Genomic DNA, 21060 nt, shown 5'->3' with positions numbered 1-21060 from the left:
ATATCCATCAGTTTCTTCTTCCACTCAATTTCTTCTGTGCATACTGTGTAAGCATCAAAAAACATGGTGCTGCACACCCTGATGGAAATCAGCATATGAATGCCAATGCTGCAAATTTTTTAACAGAATCTAACTCCTTAGGTTACATTTTTGCAACATGTTACATTGGGGTGGGGGCAGGACATTAACCAAAAGGCAGCAAATGAAAGCTGCCATAGTAATGAAGAGAGGGATGAGGCAGAGAAAATTTTATGGTAAATGTCCTCACAACTTACAGAGAATTGTATCATAAACATTACTCCAGTTTTTCACTAATTCAGACAAATGGAGTTTTAAATAGAGATGCTTTCCTGTACCATCTGAAATATTGTTCCAAGTAACAGTACCACCCTTGTTTTTAAAGTAAGGGAAAGCACAGAAGCTCGCTCTTTAAGTGCAGACTTCATGTTTTCTTAAAAAATGTTGAGGCATTTCTGTCTGGGGTCAGACAGTATTACCTAAATGAAACCTTTTGATTATGTTTACAGATTCAGACAAACAAGGGGATTTTTCCCCAGTATGATTAGCAAGTGTTCGTAGAGTCATAAAATCATAGAATGGCTTAGGCTGGAAGAGACATTAAATCATTCAGTGATGATCCTTGGAAGACCATCCGGGTCCAACCCCCTGCCATGGGCAGAGCTGCCACCCACCAGCTCAGGCTGCCCAGGGCCCCATGCAGCCTGGCCTTGAGCCCCTCCAGGGATGGGGCACCCACAGCTTCCATTGTTAATCCCAAGTAGACCGTATCTGTTGTGGGTTTTTTTTCTGGATTCCTGCAGTGAAGTCGCTATGTAATTTAAGACACAGATAAGTCTTTTGGGACAGGAAAACTTCCCGTGTTTTCAGAATGGGATCTTCTGTAGCCATAATAAAAACCAACTGGGTTATGCTTCTTGCTGTTTGAGCTAACATTTGCGATGCCATCTGAACATTCCTCCAGTGCCTCTCTGTAATATACAGAAACTCAGTGAGCATTATTTCACCTTGTTACAGCCACACTGTCAGGACCATAAGGATTTTGAAAGATCCTATCCGGAGGAGATGCAGGGTTTTATAGCACCTTCCTGTCTTTTCTGGACCTACTTGCAACCTGTCCTTGAGATGTAGTTGCACCCTTGGCTTTTGGGACTCGAAGATAATTCTGGAATTCAAAACTGCACATTGAATATCCCCTTGTCACCAAGATCTGCTAGGTTCTGCATTAAGAGGAACCTGTGTTTGCCTAAGCCTCCTGAGTCAGAGTCTGCAACTTGTGCAGACCTGTGTGGCCATGCAGATGCTTGTTCCTGTTGATGGTATCAAGGCCAAAGCTTCAGGGGAAAAGCTACAAGGCAGCTCATCTCCCCAGGAAAGCTGCAGTGGATAATGCTCATTAGCTATCCCTGTGTGAAGATTCATGGGAGGCTATGAAACATTCAGACTTCGCAAATGTCTCCTAAACTGAAGGATACAAGTTTTGCCCAGCCTTATAGATTTATAGGAAAACGAGAAAAGAGTTTCCTCTTTGTGCAAATAAGATGTTCCTCAAAGTGGGAGGAATGGAGAAAAAAGGAAAACTTAACTCTTAAATTGTTTTCCAGAAGAAGAAATGGGATGGCATAGGGAAGTATTAGGTATCATAGAGTAGCTAAATATATTGTATAAATTGCATAAGATTGATTTCAAACTGAAATGTCACGAATTTTGGGAAAGTTTGACTCTGATCTTGCTAGATCTGGCTTGTATCTGAAACTAACACTGCTGAAATTAATTATGACAGTTGACTGACGCTTTTGCATTCCTGTAAATTAAACGAACCTTTAAGGCATGGCTGTCCAACCTTTGGGCTTGCCTGGGCCACACTGAGCAAAGAGGAATTGTCTAGGGCCACGTATACAGCTGTTACTCCAAAAGTAATGCCTCCTAATTATTTCCATGGAAATGACAACATATACAGAGAGCACAATAACACCATTTGATAGAGCAAATTCTCAGCTACAAAATGCTATTTTTCCACATAGTCACCACTGTTAGCTATGTATTTTTGCCAACAGTAAACAAGAGCCTGCATGCTGCACTTGTAAAAATCTGTAATGGTGGAGGTGACCTACTGTTGCTGCCACCACTGCTGAACTGCACCACCCAGTGCCTCACTGTGCTCACATCCACTGTTCAGTCTCCATCAACATTCAACTGTTCATGAATGCCATTGGGGGCTAGGGCAGAGCCACTGCCATGATGGCGAAGGGCAAGGGGACAGTTGCAGTGCAAGCTGTGCCGGGCCGCATGCAGCACATGGGCTGGGCACGCCTGAGTTAAGACATCTGTAATTTAGTTCTCTGACTGGCAAAGTTGCTCACTGAGTCACTGAACCAGATCCCTCTAGTGACTAATATGCCTTGATTAAGAGAGATGTCATTATCCCATGATGAGATGTGACCGCAATGGTACATCTTCATTGCATTAATTAAAAATTTGAAGGAATTCCCTGTGACAAATCTAGTGTTGTAGGTGGGCATGCAGCAACAACCAAGAAGACTTCACCATGTTATGGCTGGATTAGATGCTTTGTTTTATTGCCATTAAGATACATGAGCAATTAATAACTTTTTGTTTACACGTCTGCTTGTCAATCTGTCAGAAAGCAAGGTCTTAGTACTTACACAGTGATTCCCTAGTTCCTATCTTCTTTTTTCCTCTGTATTGAATGGAGGAATGCTATTAAAACTGTTTCTGCTTTCATTTTTTTTAAATTTTAGTGAGAAATTCTGCATTAGGGATGCTGGGGTTTTGACAAAGTATCAATCATCCCTTCTCTTTCCTTATCTTGTATGTCCCAGTACCCAAGTATCTGACAATTTACATCTGTACATTGATACAGGAAGGGTGGAGTCACTATTCCCAAATAGTGTTACTTAAAGAGATTTCTGTTTTCTTACGCGTTGCACACCTGAAATTTACAGTGGGATCTGAGAGTATCTAAGGCAATAAAACATGTTTATAGATACTGCAAGGGTATATCTATGTGTTACCTAGAATCTTGCTGACATTCAGGCAGAAGTTGAGTCCAAAAAATAATACCTACTTTAAGCTTTACTTAGCGAATAAATTAGTATAGATTATACGTTTTTAGCAACCGATAGTGATAAATAGTGATATTAGTTACTACTCAGTCTCTTTCCTTGATTTGTGGTCTAATTGAAGTCAAGTAAAGTCCCCTGTTTTTCAGTTCGTTTGTGCATAAGGTGATGCTTTGCCAGCATGCGATGAATTAGGTAATACAGAAATACAAAGTATTGTTGGAGTTAGTAAGGGAAGATGTGAATTCACCAAAAAGCCTCCATCTCAAAGAAGCCAAGTCTGTGGATGTTTGAATCTGTGGTTTTTGCCTGTCTACAGAAAGATCCATTTGCAAAGTTTACATTCATTTTTGGTTTTGGATTTCGAACAACTCCAAGACTTTCAGGTAGGGCCCTTCTCCAGGGAAAATAAAACTTAACCACAGCCACCAACCCAAAACTGAACCATCAAGTAACCTGAATCCAAATGAATGAGGTTAAAAAAAAAGTTTGGTTAACTGTCTTGTTTTGTTGCCTTTGGCTAGAAAGGGAAGTGGGAGTGAGAGATGCCTTTTTAAATATTTCTGACCTGGGTTAAATTAGGACACTAGAAGTCTTGTGAGGAAGTTTAAAGGACTGATTGGATTACTCAGATCCCAACCCAGCCTGTGGAGATGAGGCCAAAGTTCCAGATGGTTATTAAATTAGAAAGGGAGAGATCTCATGAGGTCTGCATCATTTCTACATAATACCTCCCTTAGTCCTCATGGATAAACACATCCAAAAGATACTTGTCAACTGTGAAGGCACACAGACTTCTTAATTGGGTTAGCTTACATCTAGTTTGAATGACAAGAATATTTCCAGCGCTGAAGTCAGCCTATGGCCTTGCTTTCAGTTTTCTTATTCAAGAAAGAGGAATTGAGTTTCTCTTAATAGTGTTGCAGCACAGAGATTGCTCTGTTTTCTAGAAACACTTCACACTGTACTCAAAAATTCCTCCTGTCAATGGAAGTTATCCTGGTCTGTCCTTGTCTTCTTCCACTCCTCCTTCAATCAAACAACAGAAGGCTTTGTTTGGGGTGGATTTTTTTGTATTTGTAAGTTCTTAACTTGTTAGTATCTGCAAAATTTGATAACGAGGTAGAGTGGAAATTATATTCTAGTTCCTCCTGCTCATGCTCATTGTTTAGCTTTTACTTTTCATTTGTAGAAAATGAAAGCCAGAATGTAAAACTGGCTGATGTATGTGTTCTCAAGTACTAACAGAATGCAGTAGTTGGGGCTATGGTTGTTTCAAGAAAATAGCTGTGCCACAAGCACACAGTCTCAGTGAGCATTGGCATGATTATGCAGGTTTGTACCATTTTTAATACAGATTTAGGATTCATTTCAACTGAGAATGTCCCTTTAAAAGCTTCCAAATTATGCGTGACCCAGTCTGCTACCCCACCTTCTTTTCCCTGATTAGAAAAGGGAAAGGGTGTATTGAAGATAACACTGAGGATACTTTCCAAATGACCAGAGGAAAAGAGAGAACAAGGAGAAAGGATCATTAAGATGATAAATGAAAGTTGGGTTTTCTGCTGCTACAGGTTATGTTGCTTTTTTTCAAGGGGGGAGGGGAGAAGGGGATGTACTGTTTCCTGTTAGAGAAACTATAATCACCTATAAAACATTTGCAGTTTTAGGGGGTAAAAAAGGTTCTGAACGTGCTCCTGTACCAAGACTGAAGTGGCAGAACGAAAGTTCATATTGAAGTGATAATGGCTTTGTGGTGAAACAGAACACAGCATACTGTTTCCTGAGGGCTTGTAGGAGGCTTAATAAGAGATACCAAGATGTTTGTTTCCATAATGATGACGGATGACCCCAATAAAGACTGTAAAATGTGAAGAAAATCAAATCTAAATTCATCTGTAATTTGGATATAATCTATACCTCCTTCTGTCATTAAGGCTAATATTCTGTTACTTCCTTGGCTTCTGCAACCCTAGTTCTTTCAGTCTCAGAAGTAATATGTTTTGGAGTGGTAGGAAAGCTGTACGACAGGTGTTCTTCAAGATGCCAGCAATTGTGCAGGAATTTTATGATTTGGAAAGTGACCTGTTACAGGCCACCATCACCTGAAGCATAATGTTTCAAGAGAAGGAAACCCCATAGCAACATGACCTGGAAAACTGGTGTTCTGGAACCTCTCACATTTCATTAACTATATTAGCCAAAGAAGCATACAAGCTCCTCTCCTGTAAACGGGGCACTGCACTGATTTCATGCGGTTATGCAGGAAGTTGAAGAATTTAATCTTAACTCAAAATTTTAAAGGTTTTTTATTCCTGCTGATTTTTAGCTTTTCCCTGATGTGGTTGGAGTCCCACTTTCTTTCTCATAGCCTCTTCCTAATTGGATGACTGTGAAGACTGTGTTTACCCATTCCGAGAAAAGTAATACAGTAGTAACACATATGAAAAGTGGCAGCTAACAGAAAGCACTTAATGTCTAAAACTGAGTTTTATCAAAAGTCAAGGAGCAAAGAACACAATTTGCTCGTACTTGCTTATTAAAGTTTTGTTATCATATTTTGTGTATTCATACTTACGAGGATAAAGAAGACAGTGAATGAAATAAATCACTTTTACTTGATCATTACGCACTTAATGTTTAGGTATTTTGAATATTAGTATAATTAACAATTTATATTACAATAGTTAAAAATGCTTGGGCATGGTACTTAAAACAAAGTATTACAAACAATGATCCTGCCCCAAAACCTCATAGTTACTTATCGTTGGTGTCATTTTAAATACATTAGAGCAGTGAGTGAAAACAAAATGTGTATAAAAACTTCTTTGGATTCCTCTCTAGGTTGAAGAAGTCTCATGAGGATTTCTAAATGTACGAGATTTCAATACAACACTTCGTGATCTGTAGACAGTAGATAGCGTAAGGTGTTCATCTCTGTCGTCTTAGTTGTGGTGACCAACCAAGATTCAGAAGTGCTGCTGAGATATTTATCTGAGCATCTTGGTCCTTCTACACTTGGCTGAAAGCTTTCAATTGACAGTTCTCTTTTGTAGGTTTATTGTGCCTTGTGTGTTTTCTCAGTCCTATCTTCAAAACTGTAGTTTCTTTTCTGAAGGTTTTTGGACTGCACCATGCAGGGTAATGGAAAAGCTTAGACAGTGCAGAGAGTAGAGGTTACCCGTACTACTTCTAGTTTACCAATGCTTTCTCCAAAGTTCAAATTTGAAATGTAAATTTGGGAATTAATTTTTACTTTACGTGTGCTAGTTCACTTTCCTTACTCATGCTGCTCTGTCTTTCGATTGATGTAAAAAATCCCTAATGTAAGTAAGTCAGTGAGAAGGCACAGCTTTTTTCTTTTCTATCATCAGAGCTATGTGCTCATCTTTGTAAGAAAAAATTAGTAACCATGTCATGCACTGTTTGCCGAATAAGACTTCTGTAAATGTAACCTAAATGCCTGGCATGATTTGGCCAAAAAAAACAACCAAATAAACAATGGACAAATACCAACTCTTCCTCATGAGTCAATTAAATGAATGCATCTTGAGCTCTCTATAAAAGCATTCTAGTCAGCTGTCAAAGCGGGGAAATTGTCTCTGGTATTATGGAGGCTAATTGCTTCCCAGGGTCCTCTCTGTTTTCAGATGATCTGGGCAATAAATTGACATTCTGATCCTCTCATTTTATCCTTCAGATATTTCAGCACCTCTCCATCAATCCTGCCTGATTCTTCAGGCAGATACTTGAAGAGCAGTGGATGGGTACCAATATCTTTATGTCCTCAGAACGGGGGCAGGGTACTGTAAATTGTATGAGTCAAAGGCAGATGTTTAAACCTGATTTGTGTATGCTCCTTTTATTTTCCATCCTTTCAGAAAGAAAAGGAAAAAGCATTTTCTGCTTCTGAATCAGTGGGCTTTAGAAAATTAATAAGCCTGTTGTTACCCATTCATACTGCTGAGTGACCTGCTTTTATTGTGCACTGAGCTGCAGTAAAATAAAAAAAGGAGATGCTGTGAAGGAAAACTCACAGGCGTTATTTGAATGCATAACCAAGTTTGTTTACTTGAAAAGAACAATAACAATGTAATGAATGTCTGGTGTAGTGTTAAGTACATCCTTGTCCAAATTTGATTTATGTGATTGTTCCTGGATGTTAACTCAGCCATTGTTAACATAACCTCTGTAATTTTTATGTTCACGCTGCCTGCGGGCACACTCCTGCTCAGCAAAGAAATCTGAAAGAAAACTCATAGCAGTTCCTAGTGCAGGAAGCCTCTTTCCCTGAAATAACAGAGGTTGGGCTGTAGTGTGCTGTGGGTCGTGTTAGGGTGACCAGATCTGCGTAACTGGAGGAGCTCTGTTAACAGAAAGGTGACTGCTATGGCTCACTAGGGCTTACTAACCTCTTGAGGGCTACATGCAGCGTCCAGACATTGTCTATGATTTGGTAGCGTGTACACGTGATGTGGATGTCAAATGACCTCATGAAGAGTGTATGTCTGCTTGCTGCCTGCTAAAACACATTGGGAGATGCACTGTGAGCTCACGTAAGCTGTGTTTTTGTAAACATCAAGCTTTACGAGGAAAGCTTATACGGATGCTCCTGTAAGTGTGTAGGTATGTTACTGCAGTCCCTGCAATAATTTTTTTCAGCATACGAAAATGGGATTCTCCAATCTCTCTGCTAGGCAGTAACTCCACAGGATAAGAGAATGCACATCTCTGACTGAGACACATTATGTTGTTTTAGGTAAACAAAACATTCAGAAGTTGCCACAATGATTAAACGCAGTTCTTGAGGGAAGTTTTATGCGTATAAACAAAATATATTCTTGCTCGTCTTTCATGTTAATTTCAAAATTGCCTGTAATTACTAAATCCTTCCCACGTGAGCCTTACAGTTTGTTCACTTTAGGCAGATATTATAGCATACATTTTAGTACCCCAAATTCCACAATTGAAGTTTTGATATGTAACAAAGCTATTGTATCTTACTGCCTTCTAACAACTGTCTCTTTTTCCAAAACTTAGACCAGACTGCAAAACACAAACATTGCAGCTGTGCGTGAGGTTCTGTTAAAAGTTCAGATAGAATGACCTAGGTCACTGCCAGCTTTGGGAATCATGCATATTGTTCTTACTTAACAGTAAAGTAATATAATTACTCTAATTACAGATTTAATCACTGTGCAATAGCTTTTTTCCTTTTTTTCTTTTCTTTTTTTTTTTTTTGGCACATTTAGTCAAGTATGAATATTTCCTAATATAGTATTAAGGAATAAAATTTTCCTGATGCTGACTTGGAAGAGCATATTCTTTTGTGTAACTAAAAAAGGAAGGAATTACCTGTATATACTTCTTAAGTGGAGGACTAAAATGTTTTCTTTGTTTATAATTTGCTATACTATATAGGAAGTATATAGTACTTGCTGCTTTTTTCTCTCTTCTTCCAAAACTGAGTCATGCCTTTGTGCTCTCAGACCATGTTTTGAGGTCTTTCTTGGTGTCACTTTTTTTTGTCACAAATTGACAATGAGAGTAGTTGCTGTATTGCAAATGCTGTGCTTAAGGCCACCAGTGTCTGCTTGGAGTCTACCCAATATGAAGAAGTTCTTTTAACTTCTTACAAGCGCTAACTGTAGAGAGAATCTTCCTGTCCATTTGCCTGCAAGGAACTTTCTATTTTATTACAGATCATGAAACATTACTTCTGTTTGTTTGCAAGAAACCACTCATGCTGCTGTGTCAGGCCTGTCTCATTTGCCATCTAGAGCTTCATATTAACCCCTCCACAGTTACATGATATATTACACCCATGGTGATTTTTTTCACATTAAAGTCTGTGGTAGTGTCTTGAACTCAGACCTTCCAAGTCCTATATTACTCCTCTGTTTACTGGGATGTATTTCCTTTCTGATCTAAACAAATGTATTAAGCTGAAGTATAGTAATTTGAATGCTTCCCCTTCATGAGGGCTGGCAAGAAGCATGAACGTTATGATTTCTGTATCATTATAGCAAACTTTTTGCTGTGTCTCTTTAATAAATAATTGAGAATGTTGTCCTTGATCTTGGTCTTCATAGTTTCTGTACTGATTGCTTTTTGTAGATACAGCACTCTCAGGGGAAATTGGCACCAAGAAAAAGGTGAAAAGACTGTTAAGTTTTCAGAGGTATTTCCATGCATCCCGATTACTGCGTGGAATCATACCACAAGCCTCTCTGTACCTGCTGGATGAGGACTACCTTGGGCAAGCAAGGGTAAGATGGGTCTCCAGATCTCCATGCATCTTAATAATATCCTAAAGAGTGTAAGTTTTGTTTCATTGCTCAGATAAGAAAATGTATGCCTGATCTTTCTTAAATGGTCCATGCTAGTTGACTGCTTTACCAAAAACCTATTTACAGCCTCAAAGACCTAGTCTCAAGGCAACAAGATGATGTCCAAATCTATTCAGCATTTTCAGGTTCTCTTTAGTGAAATTGTAATCTGGATTTATTAAATAATGAAGTAGTATCCCTGACTGAATAACTGGTTTGAATAGCTATAACCTTGACACAAGATTTAATTCATTTGCTCAAAAAAAGAAAAGCTGCTGTATCACGGTGGGTATGAAGCAGTTAAGAGCACCCCATAATGGCAAAGTCTAAGAAACAGGGAATAATCACTGCAAAGAACTTCTTGATAATCATAATGTAATTCTTTCCTTTCTTAACTCTTAAACTTCCTTTGAATGTCATTTGTAACAAAATTTGCACAACTAGTGGCACGATTGCATGCCTAGAAAATTTATACTCATATTTTTAGAGAGTTAGTCTCTTAGCTGAAGAGATGTAGCTATAAAAATGCTGCATATGGTAGCAGTGATGGATTCTTCTCCATGGCTCAGTGTGCTTCACAAAAGTACTCTAAATTCGTAAAGGCTGGTAATTGTGTACAAGTTTATCAAAATGGAATTCATATTCTCAATGGAACTTGATCCTTGAGGTCCCTTCCAACCCAAGCCATTCTATGATACTGTGATTATATTTTGCTATAATAAAATCCTAAGAAAATTTGTACTGAATTGATGTGGGGACATGAAAGAAAAATTTTTAGAAGTTGTAAGGCAAAAGCAATTATTTTCATGATATTTTGTTGTACATTTTTTCATGTTTTGAGCTCTGTTTGAGGCCTCCTTTACTGTCAAGTTCAAAACCTCTTTGGTTAATAGTGCAAGTGGTGTTTTATGTACATAGGTTGCTCTGAAAGTTATGCCTCCTATTTATTTCCACGGAAACAACAACATTTAAAAAGGGTGCAGTAATGCTGTTTGATAGTGCAAATTCTCAGCTACAAAACACTATTTTTTCAACATGATCACCACGATTAGCTATGCATTTTCACCAGCAGTGAATAAGAGCTTGTAGGCCTTGCTCATAAAAATCTGTACTAGTGGAGGTGACCCACTGTTTCACAGCTCCTACAATGGCATTGTTGCTAGGAAAATGTTGCCCATGCAATCCATCATTTATTGTCCTGAACAGATGGAAATCAGATTGCACCAAATCCAGATACAGTGGGTATGGTAGATCAGTGCAGCCAGGATTGGCAGTGCACTCCACTGTCTCCAAACTGGTATGGGGCCTTGCATCATTGTGTTGCAAGAGAAAGATTGTCTTCTTCTCCGGACTGACTGTGGAAACTGGAGCCTTCAGCTTAATCAGAGTCACAATATAGTGGTCAGAGTTGATTGTCCTGGTTCCAGGAAATCCAGAAGGATCACTCCTTTCCTGTCCCAAAAGACAGTGCACATTGCTTTACCCACTGAGGGTGGCATCTTGAACCTTCTATTCAATGGCGATTTCCCACGTCACTCCATGGACTGCCATTTTTAACTCCGACTCATAGTGGTAGCACCACATCTCATCACTGGTAATGATATGATCCAGGAAGCTGTCACCTTCAGCCTCGTATTGATTCAGTAGGTCCTGACAAACTTGCATACAGTATTATTTCTGTTCCCATGTGAGCATTCATGGGACCCACCTGGCACAAACTTCGCAATATTCAAACGCTGCCACCATCGTTTCCAGTGCATTGAAGCTGATATTAAGCTCCTTACACAGCTGCCTGGTCATAATTGCCAATAATTTGCACGGATGAGCTGATTGAGATGCTCTGAATTTTGTGGTGTGACAGCTGTGCAAGGCCATGCAGAATGTGGATTGTCTTCCACATCATGGTCACTAATGCTGAAATGGAGCATCCACTGCCTCACTGTGTTGACCTCTGCTGTTTGGTCTCCATCAACGTTCAGCAAGCATCAGTGAATGTCAGTGAATGCCACTGCTTCCACACGAGGGAATTCAGTGGCACTCCTTGCTTCATACACTCTTCCATGTCAGACACCATTCTGTCAGACTGCCCCTCTGCTGCCATCTGTCACATAGCAACAAAATTAGCAGAAGATTGGTGGGAAAGTTCAGCCTCTACTGCCATACCATCAACATCCACCTCTGATGTCATGGGTCATCATAATAAAATAGGAGGCATTACTTTCCAAGTTGGTATTGGAGCCTGTCCTGTTCAATATCTTTATTGATGTGAGCCTCTTTTCCCATGTAACTAGCAATAGGACAAGAGGAAATAGCTTCAAGTTGCACCAGGGGAAATTCAGGTTGGATATTAGGAAAAACTTCTCCCAAAGAATGATCAGGCGCTGCAACAGGCTGCCCACAGAGATGGTGGAGTTACTGTCCCTGGAGGTGTTCAAGAAACTAGGAGATTTGGTGCTAAGGGACATGGTTTAGAGGGAAATATTGGTGATAGGTGAACAGTTGGACTGGATGATCTTGGAGATCTTTTCCAACCTTGGTGATTCTATCTGAATCTTTCTAAGCAGTCCTCGTAATATAGCTAAATTTGGTTCTTAACGTTGGTATTTAAAATACATCTCTATAGCTTTCCTGAGCAAAACTTTAATCAGGTAATTGGTTCCTGCAACTTCAATACAGAATAATAACTTCAATCTACTTTGCAGTTTGACATACCAATATTTTGACTTTTTGTATTTGTTTTTCTAGCATATGCTATCCAAAGTGGGAATGTGGGATTTTGACATTTTCTTGTTCGACCGCTTGACAAATGGTAAGCACTTAAAAAAGAAAAATATCTATTTAAGGTATCTTACATATGACTATCTTAAAAATGTGCAACTACTATTTTACTAAACTTTTCCCGTTGAGATTACTGAAGAGACTTGGACACAATTAACTCCTCTTAAAATCACATCCTTGATCATTTCAAGCTTTTACCAGAATGTTCATAACAATTTGAAAACGTTTAAAGTGTGTTTTTTTTGTGAACTGTTTCAGTTTCCTTTATGTGTGAAACTCCAAAGCAACTTTACAAGAGACCTATTAGATACATGAATAGATAAGCTGATAGGAGGTCTCTTTCCATCAGTACAAAATGCCTTTAACCAAAAATATCTTTGCTTTGTGTCAACCATCTGGATAGAAGAAAATAGGAAAAGTATGTAAGACATTATAACTCCATGAAACTGGAGCATGTCCAGAGAACGGCAGTGAAGCTGGTGAGGAATCTGAAGAGCAAGTCTTGAGAGGAGCAGCTGAAGGAACTGGGGTTGTTCAGTCTGGAGAAGAGGAGGCCCAGGGGAGACCTTATTGCCCTCTACAACTCCCCAAAGGGAGGTTGTAACGAGGTGGAGGTCAGCCTCTTCTTCCATGTAACTAGTGATAGGACTAGAGGGAATGGCCTCAAGTTGTACCAGGAGTGATTCAGGTTGGATATTAGGAAAACTTCTCCAAAAGAGTGGTCAGGTGCTGGAATGGGCTGCACAGGGAGGTGGTGGAGTCACCGTCCCTGGAGGTGTTCAAGGATCTAGGAGATGTGGTACTAAACGGCATGATTTAGTAGACAATATTGATGGTAGGTGGATGGCTGGACTGGATGGTCTTGGTGGTCTTTTCCAACCTTAATGATTCTATGAATCTAAATATGTGCCTATCATAGCACATACCAAGTTGTATCTGGGTAGTGAATTTGGGTTGGGCAGCTGCTGAAGAGATCACAATCACACCTTTGGCCTTTCTGTATTGCTTGTAGGAATGAGGTCCCCCATTCCTCACTCCCAATCTAAGTAGATTTGACTGTGGCAGAAGGTGTAGGAAAGTTGGTTTAGAGGGTAATTTGGCTGAGCGACTGGCAGGGAAGAGTGGAAACGACTGCAAATGGCAAGAGAAGTAAAAGCATATTTCTTCCAAATCACCTTTCTTTGCCTCTGGTTAGTAGCCAAGGCCAAGTAAGCCTCCATGTCCATATGTTTATTTTCTTTGCTGAGTTACATTAAATAAGAAAAGACTCCCTTCAGACATTGTTTATATTTTGTATGGGTCGGTTTGTTGGGTGTTTTTTTTTTTTTCTAACTTTTCTGGAAACATTGGTATTGAATTATGCAGTGCAAACTTTTCTAAACACTGTGTGTGTGCATAGTTGATCATATAATATAGTTGATATATAGTTGATACTTAGGCTCAATTTTGTCAGTGTTCCTAGTATGAAATTCACAGTAAGACCAACATTACCAAGTGGGACTTGAGATCGTAAATCTGTAACTCATTTTCCTGTCTGCGTCATTGTGAGATGCACTTGTAGCTGAGCTAGGCATGTGGATTATGTATGTGTTTCACAGTCAAATATAAAATTAAAAGCTTCAATTACAAGCTACAGAATTCTCATTTTGTACAGTATGGCAAGCCAAAGTGGCAGAAAAGCCATTTGCTCTTTCTGTCATTTCTGGAGGAAACTTGGATTATGAAGATGGTGTGGTTTACAAACAATCCTGTCCAAAGATATCCAGTTGATCAGTTGGCCTTCTGTGTCAAACTGAAATAGCAGACAAAATGGAACACCAGAATAGCATTCCACTGACACAGACATACTGTCAAGTTTTGATTGTGTAAGAGAATAATTTATATAAGCTATTTTTGAGTGTATGAATACCATCTAAGCTGATGTGTTGGGAACTAAGGTAATAGGAACTGATGAACAGGAAACTACCGACATTTTTAGACTTGTTTGGTTGATAACTACATGTTAAAGCAATCTGAGAGTTGTTCCTCTCTGCTTTTAGGAAACAGTCTCGTAACACTGCTCTGTCACCTCTTCAATGTGCATGGACTTATTCACCATTTCCAGCTAGATATGGTTACGTTACATAGGTTTTTAGGTAAGTGCTCACCTTCAAACCATCATTAAATGCAGGTTACAGCTTAAATAGGGCCTCAAAAAAGGCAACGGCTTGTTCTGCATATCTGTGTAAAATCACAACATTGTTGCAATTACTTCAAATATTTCTGTGATATCTACTGGGGTACAAGGGGACTCAATTCAGTACCTGTTAAGTCAGTTGAGAGTCTTAAAAGGCTCTGTATTGGACTTAAGCATCCCAGTACCACGGTTGCACTGATGATTTAGAAGAATGTATGTCATGCAGAGATGTGGCAGGCAGAGGAGGCCCACACAGGCAGGCATGCATTGCGAGACCTACCCATGCACAATACAATTGTGGTACTGCAACATTATTTCACTAATAGACCACTGAGACCCAGGGCAGTTAAAAGCTTATGTGCAAAATTTAACAAATCATATCAAGCTGTCTACACTGAACAGTGTTGATGAAAGCCCCTGCTGCTGTTACTGCCAACAGAAATATTAGCCCCATGCTGTCTGCAAACCAAAAGAAGAAATTGGCCAAAATCAATTGCTTTCTGCATCATGTTTTGAATGCAGCTGAATGCTGTTTTGTCAGAGTGTCAGACAGAGTTTCAAAGGCAGGATCTCTTCTTTAAGAATGCACTACCGTTGCTTCTGGAAGACTTTCCTCTAGTGTGGAGACAGGTAGATCTCCCTGGCTGTGCTAGCTGCTGTGACCTGACACGAGGTGGATATTCAGTTTGTGAGAGCTGAAGCACTCAGGGTTTAAAGGGTTACTGACTATAGCTTCAGATGAGCTGAAAACAAAGTGTAGGCTGGGATTTGCTTTGGTGTGGCCCATGCTGGAGACAAGCACTGTGGTAATTTTAGCTGTCTGACCAATTTGATGGTAAGAAGAAGAGCATTTTGGGTGGGGGCACGTGCAACTTCCACCATTTGAGTTTTGTTGCCCCAAGGCGGTGCAGGCATTGCTGCAAGGAGCAGATGAACTTGAAGCACAAACCTCAGTGGTCTTCTGTGCTAGTGCAAATGAGAGTTAACAGGGATGCACTCAGCATTCAAGTGGCACTATTCCAGCTCCATAAGCTGAAACGAGGGACTAGTATTTTAAAATGGAAGCACAGATGTGGCTGACACAGGAGATCTTGCTTTAAATACGCAAATGCAGTATCTTTTGACTCACTGTAGGAATGCCTTGGACTGTAGTCCTCAAACAGCAAATGGTGCCAGCATGTCAGGGCCTCTCCTCCTGCTGCTGTAAATCAGGCAGTACTGCCGTAATGACATATTACTCCCCCCTGACAGCAGCCTAAATAATTACACTCCGTTGTGGATAAATTTGCCTTTCTTCCTTATTTATTTTACTCCTGAATGAGAGCCTTCACTAAGGCAAGAAAGAGTTGATTTATGAACTACACTGAGTGTATCCCCATGGGCCTCACAAATCCTTTCATGCATTTTTTTTTTCGCAATGAGAGCACCAGTCTAAGTAAGCTACAGGTATTTGAAGAAACTCTTTGGGCAGCTGACTGCAAAACTTCAAATTGTATTTTAAACCCTGTTCCTGGTTGTGACTATGGAATTCAGAGACAAAAGGATCTTTGTTTTCTGTTTTGTTTCCCAGTTATGGTTCAAGAAGATTATCACAGCCAGAACCCTTATCACAATGCTGTCCATGCTGCTGACGTCACACAAGCTATGCATTGCTATCTAAGGGAGCCCAAGGTAAGGACAGCCTTTCACACTGATGTTGCTTTCAGATAATGCTCAAATTGTATTCCCAGGATTTAAAAAAAAAAAAAAAACTTTAAAAAAAGCACTATTTTTTAGATAGCAGAAAATGATTGCAAACTTGAAGTCACTTCAGGGCATCAGCCCTCACATCAATATTTCAGCATACTAAATTTGGCAGTGAAACACTAAAAGTGGGCATACAGTCCCTTTGACTGGGGTTGTTGCAAGGGTATCCCCTACATGAGCCAGCAGCAGCTTCTTAAATGTTGCAGTAAGCCCTCACAAAATGAGAGTGTTAGACAATGATGATGTTTAATGCAATATTGGAAGGCAATTTAATACTATAATCATAGAATCATAGAATGGTTTGGGTTCGAAGGGACCTTTAAGATCACCCAGTTCCAACCCCCGTGCTATGGGCTGGAACGCCTCCCTCTAGACCAGGTTGCTCAAAGCCCCATCCAGCCTGGCCTTGAGTGCTTCCAGGGAGGGGGCATCCACAGCCTCGCTAGGCAACCTTTTCTGGTGTCTCACCACCCTCACAGTAAAGAATTTCTTCCTAATATCTAGTCTAAATCCACCCTCTTCCAGTTTAAAACCATTTCCCCTTGTCCTGTCACTACATGCCCTTATAAAAAGTCCCTCCCTAGCTTTTTTGTTGGCCCCCTAATAATGCTGAGCTACAGTATAAGAGCATAACTAATTTTTCCTGATTTGACTTAAACAAAACAAAGTTATGCTAGAATTAGCAAATGGTTAGACCACAATATAGAAATCGTGAGGATAGCAGCAAACCTCAGTTTTCCTGCACTTCCATTTCCTGCAAGATCTGCAAGTCTCTCCTGACAAAAAGTGCAGAGGAAAGCCAGCATCCATATCTGTACAAAACTTGTTAATTCCTCATCACAGCATGCTTCTTTCATATCAGAGACTGCACACGCTCATCAGGCTGGTAATAACTAACTCACTCTCAGGAGCATAAGATACTAAGTCTTCCAATTTTTTTTTCCAGTGACAACACAATTTGTTTCTGAATAATAAACTATAGTAGAAAAAAATCTGGGTGGTTTTTCAGACTTGTATGCCTGAAGTTGGAAAATGAAATAATATTCTCTTAGAAAATACCAGCAATTGAACTGAGATTATCTAATGACCCATTTTAAAATTTCAAAAATCTGTAAAATCTGCATTTTACAGGGTAATGCTCTACTAGAAAAATGAAGCATGATGTGTTGTTGGTGTTGCTAAATAATGAGTGAGGCAGGGCCCTTAGTGTGGATACTAATACACATCAATGTGCTGGTATAGTTACTATTTTACATTGAATCTCTTAGATTAAGCTCAAACATGTGTATAACGGTCCATATATAGCCATAAACAATAAAGAGATAAGAAATAGAAATACAGATTGGAGTAACATTAATATAGTCTGATATTCTTTGTAGATATTTGTTCAATAATCACCTCAAAAAGGTTGTTCACAGTTTATTAGTTTATTCTGTTCTTGATGTCTGTGCACTCTCCTACAAAACTGAGCAGTTCCATGTAGTCAGCTGGTTTGTTTGTCTGCCAAAAGGGGGGATGGGGCTGGGGGAAGTGTTTACTGTTTGCTTTCTTGTTATGATTAATGTGTGATTCAGCTTGCCAACTTCCTCACCCCATCGGACATCATGCTTGGACTGCTGGCTGCTGCAGCTCATGATGTGGATCATCCAGGGGTCAACCAGCCGTTTTTGATCAAAACGAAACACCACCTTGCCAGCCTGTACCAGGTAAAAGCACTTACCAGGTTGATAATTTGTAAAATGGTGTCAGTTTGTATTTCTTTTTCCTTGAGCAAGCAAGTGAACAGCAAAGATATCTTAAATTGGCATTATGTTAAAGGAAGCTTTTGCTTCACATGACTCTAGGAAAATGGAACAACTAATGAATGCAGCAACTTAAAAAAAAAAAGAAAAAAAAAAACCAGAAGATAGAGGAAACCAAATGAAAAGTAGATATTTACACAAACATGCCTAGAGATATAAGGAAAGGGCTTAAAAGCAGCCACCATAGGTCATGCCACAGGCTGTCTAGACCAGTTTCCTGACCGCAACCAGTAAAAGGTCTCGGAGAGAGACAGAAGCCTGGGATAAGTACAGCATTGTCTCTCACCTGGTATTTATACTCTCAGCTCCAACAAGCAATAGTAGAAGACTCCCTGAAACAAAAGCACAGCTCATTGATGGTTCAATGACCATCAATGAACCCATCAATTAACCCGTCTTCCACTGTTTTCTGTGGTCTTTTCTGAACATATTTAAATTTTTGGCCCGTGTCAATTACTGTAGCACTGAATTTTGTCTACAATTGTCATTTATGTATAAACAAGCTATCTTTGCTTGCATGTGTATTTGCATGTATAGTATATGCACATCTCTGTATGTGTACACTTGAGCAATGCCATAACTCATTTTGGTTGCACTAAATGTAATTCCTAGTAATTAAATGGTGATTGTAGTGATTTCTATCCTTCAGAAGAGTCAACTTCAACCTTTGTAAGAAGGTACCAGAAATAGAATATCCTAAGTTAGAAATTAATCTAACTGAGGAAGACTCACTAATAGCTGTGTGTGTTTCTGTACAGATGGAAATCAGGAGTTTGCTGTGACTTGCTTAGTACTTGTCAGGAGGTTCTCTCTTGTTTTGCCCTACCCAGACTTTTGGGTTTAATGTTACGCAATTGGTTGTGTTAGGATTCAGTTGTCCTTGTGCCCTGAGACACAGGAACAAGCTGGGCCATGGGATCCCCAGCCAGAACACGTCGATGCTCAGAGACTCCAAGTTTTGTGACTGGCTCTGTTGCAGATTGGAGATTTTGCCATAGTCCTGAAGTTTGTGTTATGGCAATCCTCTAGTTTTAGGCAGTTGATGTGAACAGAGACTTCCTAACATTCCACTTTTAAAATAAATCTGTGCTACTGTTAATTTTTCAAAAAATAGAAGTGTAAGAAAGCAATCTCTCTGGAGATCAGAGCTGAAAACGCCAGTCTGCAGGCCGTCACATGGATTTTTTCCCTGCATGGGTAATCTCCCCTCCAGCCTAAGTGATCAGATAACTAATGGCAATTAGGCTTAATAAGACAGTAGAGTGTTCCTAGATGGAAGAGCTGACTCCTAATTGTTGGCAACAGCTTCAGGGATTCTGGCTGCCTGCATTTAACAGGGGAGTCATATGACTTCGTGCTCACTTGTCACTAGTTAACTTGGCCTTTCCTTTTCCCAGCTCCCTGTACTTCAAATATGGGGTACTAGATGCTGTACTGGCTTTAAGTTCTCAAATAGCAGCAGGCAAAGAGCGGGGATTTACAGAAATGGAAATCTCGATTGGATACCCAACTTTTTTTCCTTTGAGTAACTATTAGTTGGATGCGAGGTTGTGCTTGGATGCTTACATGCTCAGTCGTGCTCTGGCTCGCCTTCAGTGTGACCAAGTGTCAGGCAAGCAGGTTTCTATACAGAGCTCAGGAGCACTCCATGCCAGCACAGTAAGTGTAAGTAGTAGCAGAGCAGAGACTGACAGTCTTTCAAACTCAGCTGTGAGCCAGTCAGAGAGAAAAGAGCCTCTTTCCATGCCGGTAAAGCATTTGTTTGATAAGAATGAGCAATGCTGTAGAGGGGGAACCGAGGTGTGACAGGGTGGACAGCGGGCCCCACAGTGTGCTCTGCTCTGTGAGGTGGATGGGAGCCGACACTGCCAAAAGGTGCGGAGACAAAAACAAAATGCAAAACACTTCTGTTAGGGTTCTGCTTGTAGCTGAGGGCAGGCAGGAGTACAGAAGGGAGAAATCTCACAATAAATACAAGAAGATAAGCACTTACTTAACACATGAAGCTACAGTGTTTGAAATTAACTTTATTCTATATTTTAATTCAGCTAGCGTAATCTTTTCACAGACATGCTTGCTCTGCGTTCTTGACCAAGAAATCTTTACATATTCATGCTGATAATATGACAGAGGAGAAATGCAGACAACCCACTAGCAATGGTTTAGCTCAATCCAGCTGTAGCTCTGGGAGGCATGGGGTGCTCTCTGGGGGACCTACGCTGGGAGAAATCTGTGGGGCTGGATGCAGCAGGTGGGAACCTGTGCACACGGTCACTGTCTGCAGCACACATCAGCCCTCCCGAGGGTGACAGGCATTTTACTGTAGGGGTAGCATGGTGGCAGCCTGGGAACCTGGAGAAACCGCAGGGACCAGGATTCAGCACTGAGATCAGGGAGATGACGGAAGGGGAAAAAAAGAAGAAAAAAAAAGTTGCATCCTACTATAGTCCCTTATTTTTCCTTGGCCAGAGTACAGGGTTGCAAAAGCCCATCCTGATGTATTTAGGCAAGAAGAGAAGAAGGATATTTGAGTTGGCTGATGAACAGAATTGCTGTCAAAAGTCATTAGACTTGTTCTTAGCTTCATAGCTTGTTCTGATTTCTTATGGTTGGAAAGCTGTTGTTTCTTTGTTGTTTTTCCCCAGTTATCCGATTTCTATTAGGGAAGCAAAAAATATATACCAAAATATAAGCAGTAAATGTGAATTCAAAAACATCAGAACAAACTGCAGAAAATATTGTAATGGCAAATCTATCAGATTTGTGCTCTCACATTTGCATAGCTACGTCTCAGTTGTATGACTGCAGAAGGGGACCAAAGATTAACAGTGGCCAGAGAGAGGGATACTGGCCCCTATACTTTAGTGGACAGTGACAGGTTGGAGTCCTTGTTGTTCTGCCTGCCCAAAAGGTTAGGTTGTGGCATGCACTTTTTGTGTTGTTGTTTTTTTTTCTTTAATCTAGTGTCCGTCTACTGAAAAAGCCACTAACTAGTTTCCAAAAGATGCTATGACTCCCCAAAACTGTCCCTATTGTTGAGTGACAGACAGTTCTGCAATGTGTGCTCTGCTGTGTTTAGTTCATTGGAGGATGTTTTGTTGGGTTGTTGGAAACAAACTGTAGACTAC

General features: G+C 40.1%; 1 protein-coding gene across 6 annotated transcripts in view; it reads left to right on the top strand.

Annotated features, from left to right (window-relative positions):
* The window catches only part of PDE7B (phosphodiesterase 7B), a 167389-nt gene that overhangs the window by 133347 nt on the left and 12982 nt on the right, over positions 1-21060 (top strand). For all 6 annotated transcript variants that reach the window (XM_021389857.1, XM_021389856.1, XM_021389858.1 and 3 more), the window contains 5 exons: positions 9219-9370; positions 12176-12239; positions 14248-14343; positions 15955-16055; positions 17705-17836. In XM_021389857.1, coding sequence (XP_021245532.1) covers positions 9219-9370; positions 12176-12239; positions 14248-14343; positions 15955-16055; positions 17705-17836 — 545 coding nt within the window. The remainder of the gene's footprint in view (positions 1-9218; positions 9371-12175; positions 12240-14247; positions 14344-15954; positions 16056-17704; positions 17837-21060) is intronic.

This window comes from Numida meleagris, chromosome 3 (assembly GCF_002078875.1).
Source record: "Numida meleagris isolate 19003 breed g44 Domestic line chromosome 3, NumMel1.0, whole genome shotgun sequence".
Lineage (NCBI taxonomy): Eukaryota > Metazoa > Chordata > Aves > Galliformes > Numididae > Numida > Numida meleagris.
This window is presented reverse-complemented; position numbering and strand designations above follow the sequence as displayed.